We start from the raw sequence: 13,377 nt of genomic DNA, 5'->3' as shown, positions 1-13,377 counted from the left end.
TGTCTAAGTCCAGCTTCGGTACATTAGATGCAACTCTGAAACTTAACCTAAGCGTTTTTCGAAGCTACTTTTTGGCTAACTTCTTATAGGAAGGTCTAGGAGCTCTGAAAATGAACGTGCGCGTCTTTCACTCTTCCCGAGGGACTTAGAAGAATTTTGTGATATTTTTTATTAAAATGGTGTATAAGGGTATATATATAAATATATTTTATGCACTGTATATGAGCTGGCGATTTCTAAGTCTGTGGTTCCGAGAGGGGGTAACCAGGCTCACTAATAAAGGTCTAGCCACTTGGCTGCCAGAATGCCCTGCTTCAGCACAGACCAGTAAGGCATTGTGATAAGCGTATCCCCGGTATAGTCAGGGGTTAATGGGAGTCGTCCCCGTCCCCCCAGTATATGGCCAGAACCATGGAACCGGTATTTGTGGTTCGGACTGTCTCCAACCAGCCATAATGTTGTGAGAGTGAAATTATGTCTAAGTCCAGCTTCGGTACATTAGATGCAAATCTGAGACTTAACCTAAGCGTTTTTCGAAGCTTCTTTTTGGCTAACTTCTTATAGGAAGGTCTAGGAGCTCAGAAAATGAACGTGCGCGTCTTTCACTCTTCCCGAGGGACTTAGAAGAATTTTGTGATATTTTTTATTAAAATGGTGTATAAGGGTATATATATAAATATATTTTATGCACTGTATATGAGCTGGCGATTTCTAAGTCTGTGGTTCCGAGAGGGGGTAACCAGGCTCACTAATAAAGTTCAAGCAACTTGGCTGCCAGAATGCCCTGCTTCAGCACAGACCAGTAAGGCATTGTGATAAGCGTATCCCCGGTATAGTCAGGGGTTAATGGGAGTCGTCCCCGTCTCCCCAGTATACGCCCAGAACCATGGACCCAGTACTTGTGGTTCGGACTGTCTCCAACCAGCCATAATGTTGTGAGAGTGAAATTATGTCTAATTCCAGCTTCGGTACATTAGAAGCAACTCTGAAACTTAACCTAAGCGTTTTTCGAAGCTACTTTTTGGCTAACTTCTTATAGGAAGGTCTAGGAGCTCTGAAAATGAACGTGCGCGTCTTTCACTCTTCCCGAGGGACTTAGAAGAATTTTGTGATATTTTTTATTAAAATGGTGTATAAGGGTATATATATATAAATTTATTTTATGCACTGTATATGAGCTGGCGATTTCTAAGTCTGTGGTTCCGAGAGGGGGTAACCAGGCTCACTAATAAAGGTCAAGCAACTTGGCTGCCAGAATGCCCTGCTTCAGCACAGACCAGTAAGGCATTGTGATAAGCGTATCCCCGGTATAGTCAGGGGTTAATGGGAGTCGTCCCCGTCTCCCCAGTATACGCCCAGAACCATGGACCCAGTACTTGTGGTTCGGACTGTCTCCAACCAGCCATAATGTTGTGAGAGTGAAATTATGTCTAATTCCAGCTTCGGTACATTAGAAGCAACTCTGAAACTTAACCTAAGCGTTTTTCGAAGCTACTTTTTGGCTAACTTCTTATAGGAAGGTCTAGGAGCTCTGAAAATGAACGTGCGCGTCTTTCACTCTTCCCGAGGGACTTAGAAGAATTTTGTGATATTTTTTATTAAAATGGTGTATAAGGGTATATATATATAAATTTATTTTATGCACTGTATATGAGCTGGCGATTTCTAAGTCTGTGGTTCCGAGAGGGGGTAACCAGGCTCACTAATAAAGGTCAAGCCACTTGGCTGCCAGAATGCCCTGCTTCAGCACAGACCAGTAAGGCATTGTGATAAGCGTATCCCCGGTATAGTCAGGGGTTAATGGGAGTCGTCCCCGTCCCCCCAGTATATGGCCAGAACCATGGACCCGGTATTTGTGGTTCGGACTGTCTCCAACCAGCCATAATGTTGTGAGAGTGAAATTATGTCTAAGTCCAGCTTCAGTACATTAGATGCAACTCTGAGACTTAACCTAAGCGTTTTTCGAAGCTACTTTTTGGCTAACTTCTTATAGGAAGGTCTAGGAGCTCTGAAAATGAACGTGCGCGTCTTTCACTCTTCCCGAGGGACTTAGGAGAATTTTGTGATATTTTTTATTAAAATGGTGTATAAGGGTATATATATAAATATATTTTATGCACTGTATATGAGCTGGCGATTTCTAAGTCTGTGGTTCCGAGAGGGGGTAACCAGGCTCACTAATAAAGGTCAAGCAACTTGGCTGCCAGAATGCCCTGCTTCAGCACAGACCAGTAAGGCATTGTGATAAGCGTATCCCCGGTATAGTCAGGGGTTAATGGGAGTCGTCCCCGTCCCCCCAGTATACGCCCAGAACCATGGACCCAGTACTTGTGGTTCGGACTGTCTCCAACCAGCCATAATGTTGTGAGAGTGAAATTATGTCTAATTCCAGCTTCGGTACATTAGAAGCAACTCTGAAACTTAACCTAAGCGTTTTTCGAAGCTACTTTTTGGCTAACTTCTTATAGGAAGGTCTAGGAGCTCTGAAAATGAACGTGCGCGTCTTTCACTCTTCCCGAGGGACTTAGAAGAATTTTGTGATATTTTTTATTAAAATGGTGTATAAGGGTATATATATATAAATTTATTTTATGCACTGTATATGAGCTGGCGATTTCTAAGTCTGTGGTTCCGAGAGGGGGTAACCAGGCTCACTAATAAAGGTCAAGCCACTTGGCTGCCAGAATGCCCTGCTTCAGCACAGACCAGTAAGGCATTGTGATAAGCGTATCCCCGGTATAGTCAGGGGTTAATGGGAGTCGTCCCCGTCCCCCCAGTATATGGCCAGAACCATGGACCCGGTATTTGTGGTTCGGACTGTCTCCAACCAGCCATAATGTTGTGAGAGTGAAATTATGTCTAAGTCCAGCTTCGGTACATTAGATGCAACTCTGAGACTTAACCTAAGCGTTTTTCGAAGCTACTTTTTGGCTAACTTCTTATAGGAAGGTCTAGGAGCTCTGAAAATGAACGTGCGCGTCTTTCACTCTTCCCGAGGGACTTAGAAGAATTTTGTGATATTTTTTATTAAAATGGTGTATAAGGGTATATATATATAAATTTATTTTATGCACTGTATATGAGCTGGCGATTTCTAAGTCTGTGGTTCCGAGAGGGGGTAACCAGGCTCACTAATAAAGGTCAAGCCACTTGGCTGCCAGAATGCCCTGCTTCAGCACAGACCAGTAAGGCATTGTGATAAGCGTATCCCCGGTATAGTCAGGGGTTAATGGGAGTCGTCCCCGTCCCCCCAGTATACGCCCAGAACCATGGACCCAGTACTTGTGGTTCGGACTGTCTCCAACCAGCCATAATGTTGTGAGAGTGAAATTATGTCTAATTCCAGCTTCGGTACATTAGAAGCAACTCTGAAACTTAACCTAAGCGTTTTTCGAAGCTACTTTTTGGCTAACTTCTTATAGGAAGGTCTAGGAGCTCTGAAAATGAACGTGCGCGTCTTTCACTCTTCCCGAGGGACTTAGAAGAATTTTGTGATATTTTTTATTAAAATGGTGTATAAGGGTATATATATATAAATTTATTTTATGCACTGTATATGAGCTGGCGATTTCTAAGTCTGTGGTTCCGAGAGGGGGTAACCAGGCTCACTAATAAAGGTCAAGCCACTTGGCTGCCAGAATGCCCTGCTTCAGCACAGACCAGTAAGGCATTGTGATAAGCGTATCCCCGGTATAGTCAGGGGTTAATGGGAGTCGTCCCCGTCCCCCCAGTATATGGCCAGAACCATGGACCCGGTATTTGTGGTTCGGACTGTCTCCAACCAGCCATAACGTTGTGAGAGTGAAATTATGTCTAAGTCCAGCTTCAGTACATTAGATGCAACTCTGAGACTTAACCTAAGCGTTTTTCGAAGCTACTTTTTGGCTAACTTCTTATAGGAAGGTCTAGGAGCTCTGAAAATGAACGTGCGCGTCTTTCACTCTTCCCGAGGGACTTAGGAGAATTTTGTGATATTTTTTATTAAAATGGTGTATAAGGGTATATATATAAATATATTTTATTCACTGTATATGAGCTGGCGATTTCTAAGTCTGTGGTTCCGAGAGGGGGTAACCAGGCTCACTAATAAAGGTCAAGCAACTTGGCTGCCAGAATGCCCTGCTTCAGCACAGACCAGTAAGGCATTGTGATAAGCGTATCCCCGGTATAGTCAGGGGTTAATGGGAGTCGTCCCCGTCCCCCCAGTATACGCCCAGAACCATGGACCCAGTACTTGTGGTTCGGACTGTCTCCAACCAGCCATAATGTTGTGAGAGTGAAATTATGTCTAATTCCAGCTTCGGTAAGTAGTAGGGAGGCATACATTATGTCAAACTTTTTTTGACAGGTACCACGCCCCCTTTTCCCCTAAGCCCCGCCCCTTTTGGCCTTAAACCCGCCCTATGTCCCGCCCCTTCCGTATCCGGTCCCGCCCCATCCGTATCCGGCCCCGCCCCCTGCGCATTTTAGGTTGCCGCCCCCTGCGCCAAAAAAACGCGGTTGACGCCCCCTACGCCAAAAAAACGCAGTTGACGCCCCCTACGCCAAAAAAACGCAGTTGACGCCCCCTAAGCCAAAAAACCGCGGTTGACATCCCCCAGACTCCATTTTTTATTATGATGTGCATTTTTTATTCTTTTTTGTGATTGGTGCGTACTGTTGACGTAGATTGGAGGGGGCGTATACATACGCGGGGCATGTCCGGGCATGTTTATAGGCTTTTGGGGCATGCCCGAACATGTTTTTTTCATACTGGGGCATGTCTGGACATGTTTATTCTGAAATAACGCCGTGCGCATGTCAGAAAAGTTCAAATGACGTTGAAAAGAGGGCGTAGCATTTTTTTTTAAATTCAGACAGAATACGGCTTTAAGAGGCTAAACCCTCAAGTGTCAGGGTGGCCGAGTGGTTTAAGGCGTTGGACTTAAGATCCAATGGACGTATGTCCACGTGGGTTTGAATCCCACCCCAGACATAATATTTTTATATATTTTTTTTTTATTTGTATATATATTTTTTATTTGTATAGAGACGGTACAGGGATTAGCCGCAACAGTCGGGGGTTACATATAAATAAAAAGCACAATTGTATGAGTCAAAAATTGCTTATTTTATTTTTTAAAAGATAACACAGTTTTCACCAGGAAATAATTACAAGACGTATTTACAAGTAAAAAAGTAAAACGGCTGTTAAGGCCTTAATAGACTAAAATCATCTAGAGGCGTTGAGTTAGTACGATACATAGTATAGAGGGACAGCAATACAATGTCTTATTTTACAGAGGGAAAAAAAAAAAAAAATTAAACAGCTTATTTACAGTTTCAACCAGTCAGCCGACGGCAATAATAGACTATCCCTCCTCTTGTTTAGTAAATACCCCGGTGGTGATGTTAAGCCAGGGGCACTTAAAGAACTGTAACGCAAATCAGAGGTTCTTTTCTGCGGAGTTAAAAGGGATGATGAAGGAGGGTTCGTTGTATCGGGGGGCAGTATTTTTAAGCGATCCAGGCTTTCTCTATTTGTTGCATTACCCACAACCGATGAGGGGATATTCAGTTCAGCCATCGCAGCCAGAAAAGGGCTCCAACCCTGTGGTATTTTACGCTTTGTAACAGTGTGACTTTGTGTAACACCGCGTACCAAATCCAGTAAATTAGAGCCCGGTATAACCTGTTTTTTATAAATAAACTCCCCTTTGTCATTCCAGCTTGTAATATGTTTAGCCTGAAACATTTTACTGAGCAATAACTCTGCATTTTTCTTGAAGCGGACATTCACGTTAGTAACAACCTCACGAATCAAATTGTCAGGCGTATCTGATGATGCAATATCCTGGAAATGTAAAGGGTGAGAGGCTGTTTCATTAGTGGGCATTAAAAGGGTTAGGCGGTTCTTCTCCCCGTCGCTCTGTTTAGCATGCACCAAGTATTTCTGCAGTACAGTAGTGTATCTTTTTATCTTTTCATCCTCTGATAAATTATGGCTATTTAAGATCGCATTAATGTCTGTATCTAGGCGATGCATGGCAACTTCACGTATGTCGCCCACTCGTTGTGGGGGGCGCTGTAAACGATCCATATCTTGTTTGGGGACCAGGTACATTTTCTCAGCATATTCCATTAGCGGTTAGTGAGAAGGCCAGTCAGCAGCGGTATAGCAAAATCCAAAAGAGAGCCAATAAAGCCGCCGGACTGCTTCACCAGGCGTTTCTTTTTTACAATTGTAAATTTTTTGTCGCTCAGCTTTTTTATAATTTTACGCCATTTTTTAAGTATGCCAATTTGCCGTTTTGATAAAGGTATTTTACCTTTTAGAGCATTGAGGGCTATCTCGCATATGGCGGTGACTAAATCATTAGATGCTGAACACAGAATAACTTTTCTTTGCTTTGGTGAAGCCCTTATTAATGCTTTTAAAGTATGCCAATTGCGGCGTAGTCGGTTAGACATGTTTACAACGGCGGAGCGACTACAAGTAATGACAATTTACAGATAGTTATCTCTTTTTAGAAACGCTTTTTTTTTTTAAAACATAAACTGTGGGGTTGTCAGGCGGAAAGATACCGGTTCTTAAGCGGTACTCATCAGGGGTCGTGGCTCTTAAATCTACTAACAAAAAACCATAGGGGGACCGTGTGGCATCTTCAAATGCCTCTAAAAAGAATTGTGATTTACCAGGATACATTTGACGAGCTAAGGTGTTAATTTGTAATTTATCCCTTGGATTTTTAAAAAGAACCATATATTTAGTGTTTAAATTTATGGTTCTGCTTTTTTTACCCTGGCAAAAAACATTTTGTACGAGGTACATGATACTGAGGTTTCTGTGATGCACATACTTGGTGAATGCTTTTTCAATTTCAGAGCTCTCACTGGCTGCTTCCATCAAGTCATCAACGATTGTCAAATTCACTTTACCAGGGGGAAAAAGAGCATCGTCATTAAATGTAGCGGGTATACCCTCAATAAATCTAATGTGGGGCATAGTGCTTAACAGTTCATCATAAAGATATTGCCAGCATGCATAAAACCATACGATATTATCAGGTCGGTGCGACAAGTGAGTGCTAGAATGTTGCAAAAGCTGTTTAACAAAATAGCTTTTCCCTGAATTTGACGGCCCGGCTAAAATACACGAGAAAGGATGTTGAAGCCTGATATCCATTACAGATTTATAATTAGTAATCAAAGGGTAGGGTTGTGAAGTCGTTGGTCAGCTGTCGTTTCGTGTACACACACTTTTGTGTTTTCTGTAGAGGACGAGTCTCAATCTGCCAGTAACGTTTATTTCGGACAATCCCAGCCTGTTGTACCACAATCTTTTTCTGGTCTTCAGGATCAGAGTGTAAGGGGTAGTCCAGGACAATATCTTTTAAAGTGTCAAAGTTAATCAATTCAGCGTTTGCAGCGTTCAGTGTTATACCTTTAACTTTTAGACACGTTTTACCAGTAGAAAGCTTGTAACCGTAAGTCTTGGGACCGGCGGAAACAAATTCTGTAATGTGTGTACCATTCGGTAGTTCACTAGTCAGCTCCCCTAAGTAGTCACCCAGAGGCGGATTCCAGTCACCTGTTTTGCTAACAAAAATGACAGAGTCAGTGTCATGGTAGAGACACCGCTCTTGTAGCTTGTCCAAAACATTGTACAGTTCAAGACGGGCATAGGCCGTCGTAAAACAGGCAATAAAAATATTGACATTACGACCTACAGTGTATCCCTCCTTTGTATACTTCCAGCTAACCATGGCCGTGTCATCATCTAGGAAGTCTAAAGATGACACATCGTATTGCGTTGAAAAGGCGTAACCAAAAAGTTCATCAGGGCTTGTTACAATGCTTGTATTTTGTAAATTAGTCTTTTGACCGAATTTACCCCACAAAGAATTTAGAAACAGTTTAGAAATTTGTCTTTTTGCCGGGTTAATGTCTATTTTATCAGCGCGTAAACGTATACCCTCTTTTGAAAAATACTCGCTGATGTATTTTTGTTTTTTGACCTCGTCTGTATACCAGCTGGGGTATCCAGATGCCTCCTGTTTGTCCCTGAGGTGCACCTTAATGTATTTAGCAAACAATTTTTTTGTATAACATGCAAAGTGCCAAATTTCAAAAATTTTACACAGCCGGTACCCTTTCTTCAACGCTGCCTGGATTTCAACGGTACACCACGTACCGGTCAATGAGCGCTCCTCATCCGTATGACAGCAAGGCGTCGTCTGATTGGTGACGGCGCATGTGCTGCATAGCGGAAACATGAGCTTGCCATTCATTTTAACAGGAAGGATGGGGAAAAATAAGCCTCTAGGCGGATAGACTTTTACTTTAGCAATCCCAAAGTACCTGTCAAAAGAGAGAAAATTCTCATAGATGATCTTAGGGTGACCGGTGGGGTACATTTTGGTTTTGTTGATAAAAGGATACAAGCTGGTAAAATCATAGTAATGTATACTCTCACCGGGCGCCGTTTTGTGGTACAGCTTAATAGCGTTTGTGCGGCCGCCGTAAAGTGCATCACGGGGGTTCATGGGTTGTGGAAAATCACTTTTAAGTAGAAACGCCTTTAGATCCGTATCGGTCTCTAACATGTGTTTCCACTCGTGCTCCCACAGCTCACGCACCGCATAGCCACATTTGGTTTTTAGAAAATGTGTTTTGATGGCTGTTTTGTGGTACAATTGACCATATGTGAGAGATGTAACAGTGTTTGTATCTTTTTCATTGTAACACATGGGACAGCCGTGGTAAAAGCAGCCGTTGAATTCAAAGGCTGTTTGAACACCATTAATCACCGCATAACCATCCAGAAAATAGTTACCCACCATCTTTTCACCGCCCCTTAAAGCATGTTGTATGACTATATTCTCCTTGTAGGCCACATACAGTAGCCACTGTGTGGCGGGCGTAGAGAAGCGTTTTTTTGTGATGTTGTAATTGTCAGGGGGTACAATGGCGATGGTGTTACTGGGTAAAAATTTGAGCCGATACATAGCCATGCACACAGAGGCGAGGGTTGTCAGCTGAAAGGGGTCCACATTATAGACATCTTCCTCACCAATCTGAGACTCACGGTCGCTCATTACCGTATGCTCTGTCATTTCTATGACACTGGTTCTAAAGCAGATACATGCTTTCTTCAAAATTTTTACATCCTCAATGCAATAGCTTTTAAGCTCAGCCTGAAAATTGAAATCACAATGTTTGTTCGCTTCATACCATGTCATGAACCCCGTTTTCTCGTCGGCCATCATGTACTGGGGGCCGTAATGCTCTATAGAGGGCATAGAACCGCTGTAATTTTGATTCTGTACTGTGTTAAAAAAGTGTGGGAAATATCCTTTACTGCCTGTAAACCCCAGGGCCTGTGGCAACTTACTGAGCTTCATGGGGAGGAAATTTAAAGAGTCGATAAATCTGATATTCAGATCAGGTATTGTTACACATAATAATTTACCGCCTTGTGCTAGTAATTCTATTTTTATCTTCTCTTTAAGCAGCTGTTGCACCACAAAATAGGAATCGTAACGGCCGGCATTATGTGCGATGAAAGTGTACTCCCTAAAGGGCCTGTCTATGAATTTTTTTACAAAATCAGCCAAACACTCTGGACCCTGGAACTCCCAACCCACAGTGCCGTCTAAAGACTGGGCACAACCTTTTTCTTCATCATCCCTTAAAGGCATGGCGTAGACATAATTTGGTATGTGTACGCCCGTCTCCTGCATGCACTCAAAGTCATAAAAAATGTAGTTGTCAGTGAGGACCGGTGGTTTGTATGGGCGCATGTAGCACAGGTGATTGTCAAAACTGGCGATGTAAGCATAACAGACTCTACACTGCAAACTTCTGCATTCATCATGATCGTCATCTGTGTAGCGACCGCAACGGTCGCAGTATTTCTTGCGTTTACAATCTATTTTAGCAGCTTGGGCTAGTTTCTTGTGTTCACTCAAACAATCCTGTGAACGACAAAATGCCCGACACATAGGACACCTAGGCATGTCTGCTATGACCTCAACACAATTCCGTCTGTGGCACGATCGGCAAAAATAGCGGCATGAATGGTTATTTTTGTGAGCGAATGGAGTATGACAAAAATCGCAAAAGTAATTGGCCCCGATGAAAGCGTTTATTTTTTTTACGCCAAAGTAATGTGTGTCTTCATGGTATATAAATAAAACCCTCTCTTTGCAGGGCTCACTTGTATTAAAAAACTGCCATTCTCCCCGATTGTGGTAGAACACTTTAATGGTTACATTCAAGTGCTTTTCAAAGTCGGGTATGTCGCTAAAACTGACTAGACGATCATCAGGAATACCCAGGGTGCGATGTATCAAACGTGCTTTCTCCAGTAACACAGCGTCAGCCGTATCTCTCTTTTCTAACAGGGCACAAAGACTGGCTGCTAGACACAAGTTATGGCTGTCGTTATTTAAGTCAAAGAGTAATTGTCTTTTTTTGTTTACGATGCGACTGTAAGGCGTTGAATTAATGCGTCTACGGTGCATCACACCACCAACTCTGTTCTTAACAATTATGACCAATAGTCTTAAAGTACCGTCACCAAGAACCTCCGCGTTGCTTTGTAACATGTTTGCCACATGTTCCAAAAACGTCTCAGCGCTTAAGGCGTCCTTAGAGCGTTTAATAGAGTATAAAGCTCTATTTAACGTGTCACCGTCTAGACGTAATTGCACCATGTCATGGGGTCCTATGTCGGGCAGTAGTCTATTCAATGTACACTGTATAGAATCATGTACCGCCTGTAATGCCACTGAAAATGATGTTATACGATCAAGATTTACAAATTGAAAATGTTCAAAATGTTCCACAGCATTAAAATTTTGTCGTACTCTTTGGTACTGCGCTACACGTTCCAAAAATACAGACTGATCCGCCGCATCGTTAGGGGGCTGTATTATCAGTGGTGTATGTATTTCAACACTATTTTCAACCGGCAGTACAGACCTTTCAACATTAATTTCATTTACAGATGGCTCTGACTGTACAGAAATTAATGGCATTATACCCCTCTGGGGATGTTCGACCGCAATTAAGTTGGGGCTCATAACGGGGGTCGATAAATCACCTGTACTAACGGGCATTAATGAGCATTCTGGCGTGTGTTCTGAGTTGTTGTCTACAACATAATTTATCTGCTGGCTGCTCTGCGTGCTTCTGTTTAACGTGGGGTGTTGATCTAAGCCCCTGCCCACCATATTTAGTCATGAATTGGTTAGTAATTGGGCCCCGTTGCTAAATACAGTCGTTAAACGATCAAGTTTTAGTTTGAACGCCGGCTCCATACACATGTTGCGTTCGACATGAGGCACCCAACAATGTGAATACAGTTCACGCATGAATGCGTTGATAGACCTCTTTACATCCACCCAGAAAAGGTATTCAGTACAACCCCGGCTCTCAATGTCAGATTCGTCCTCTATACACAGCGCTGTTGTGGCTTTTGGGTGTGTATTGTCAGTACACGGTGTTGTTATTATTACGTCGTGTATTATGTTTTGGTTGTTGGCCCCTGAATCCCCCTTTAGATGCATTACACCCTTGTGAAATATATCGCTTGAACGGCGAAGCCTTAATAACAAGGCTTTCATGCGCTCTAAATCGCGTTCATGCTCTTTCACAAAAATCAATGTTTTCAAGTCGCTTATTACATTTTCTATAAGCCGATTTAAATCTATCCAAAAAACAAAATGATTATAGAACCATCGCCAATAATGCGGTGTATCAATGTCATTAATCGTCGTACAGTTACCTGACTGACCTTTCTGCGCCCCATGATCATTGTTTGTGACAATCGTGATGTCCTGTAAAGGAAACCCTTGACTTTTACTGTTTGTGACCGGTGTGATGTCCTGTAAAGGCACCCTTCGTCTTTTAATTGTTGGCTGTGCAACAGCAGGGTCATTTACACGTGGGCGTCTGCCAAAGTCAATTCTACGCAATATATTTTCCAACTGGGCTTGTTGCAGGCCTGATACAGGTGTTGTGTTTATGCGTGCTGACTCACCGCCGGTGGCACGCGAAATGATATCCGCCTTTGCTGTTGGGGAGTTCAACATTGTAGCTGGTGGTGGTTCGATTGTAACCGTAACCGTTGTTGTTGGTCGCTTTACACCGTACAAAGCTTTTGATGTGCTGGGCTGCTCATTGTCGTGTGCAGGGGTACATTTATCAGGAACACGTCTAGTGGCATGCCTTACGGTCGTCTTTGAGGCTAAAAACATCAACAACAAAAAAAAAAAAAAAGAATACTGTCAGCTCATTTCATTAATAGATTAAAGTCCAGACAGCTTGAGGAACTATGTTAGTACTACATTACGCAACACCACGTATATAGATGCTTGAATTACAGCACAATAGACTCACCATGCTTTTCAGGTTGCGGGGCCCGTGGTTTCTTGTTCTGGGTTTGCATTTCAGCGTTGACTTTCTTTTCAGGTTGCGGGGCCCGTGGTTTCTTGTTCTGGATTTGCATTTCAGCGGCGACTTTTGGGCTTCTAACGCTTTGGTGCCGGTGCATTTTTGAAGCTGTGAACAATGACCTCATTATTAAAAAGTTTTATAATAGACAGCAGCATTTAAAAATAAAAAAAATAACTACACAATTATTGTGGCTGCATGACCCCTAATGTCGGCTATAAAAAAAAAGTGTAATAAAATGAATAGAAACACTATCTTAGTCCACTTAGATATATAATTACAGCCGTAATCTATAAAGTTTTAAATAAGTTCAAAACATGTCTATAGTGTTAGTTTTAAATATAACAGCGATACATTGTCATACATACCCCGTTTTTGATTTGTCATTATGGACGGATCAGGGTTGTGCTGTTTGATCGTACGTTTGACAGATCGTACACCGTTTTCCGTACCCCCCTTGGTTTGTTCTGTACGGCATAAAAGACCGCATAGGCGGTTATTCATGTACACAGGTAACTTTAAAAGTAAAAAAAAAAAGTATATGCAACCGCTTTTATATAAATACGCACCATCGGTAACCTGTTTTCCAAATCGACAGTCTAGAGCGTCATTAGCCAACCGCTCAGCTTGAAGTGCAGCAGCCAAAACTACATGAAAGAAAATTACAAAAATAAATAAATAATAATAAAGAAATAAAAATAAAAAAAAGAGCTGTCTTAAGCGGCCTCTGTCGATTCTTACATTCTTGGTCTGCCTCTGTGGAACTCCCCTGTGTATTTTCGGCAATATATGTTTGGAAGCGGTCAGCCTGCATGTATTATAAAGTACAATCAATTCTAGGCCTTTAAATATTATCATTAAAAGTCCTTCAATATAGTCTGATAAAAAAACGGACAAAAAACAAAACAATCAATGCTATTAAAATACACTAAATATCAT

At 42.2% G+C, this 13,377-nt stretch overlaps 1 protein-coding gene and 1 non-coding gene across 2 annotated transcripts; one reads left to right on the top strand and one right to left on the bottom strand.

Moving 5' to 3' along the window:
• Positions 1-4,891: 4,891 nt before the first annotated feature.
• TRNAL-UAA (transfer RNA leucine (anticodon UAA)) lies at positions 4,892-4,975 on the top strand. The gene has a single exon. It is a non-coding gene; the product is annotated as a tRNA-Leu (tRNA).
• Positions 4,976-11,219: 6,244 nt separating this feature from the next.
• Positions 11,220-13,377, bottom strand: LOC142487251 (uncharacterized). Its single transcript, XM_075586203.1, has 5 exons — positions 13,180-13,377; positions 13,008-13,085; positions 12,807-12,905; positions 12,385-12,546; positions 11,220-12,232 (listed from the first exon to the last, which is right to left on the bottom strand). Exons 1-5 carry the CDS (start codon positions 13,250-13,252, stop codon positions 11,223-11,225), a joined length of 1,422 nt encoding a protein of 473 aa, XP_075442318.1. The 5' UTR covers positions 13,253-13,377; the 3' UTR covers positions 11,220-11,222.

This window comes from Ascaphus truei, chromosome 2 (genome assembly GCF_040206685.1).
Source record: "Ascaphus truei isolate aAscTru1 chromosome 2, aAscTru1.hap1, whole genome shotgun sequence".
Lineage (NCBI taxonomy): Eukaryota > Metazoa > Chordata > Amphibia > Anura > Ascaphidae > Ascaphus > Ascaphus truei.
This window is presented reverse-complemented; position numbering and strand designations above follow the sequence as displayed.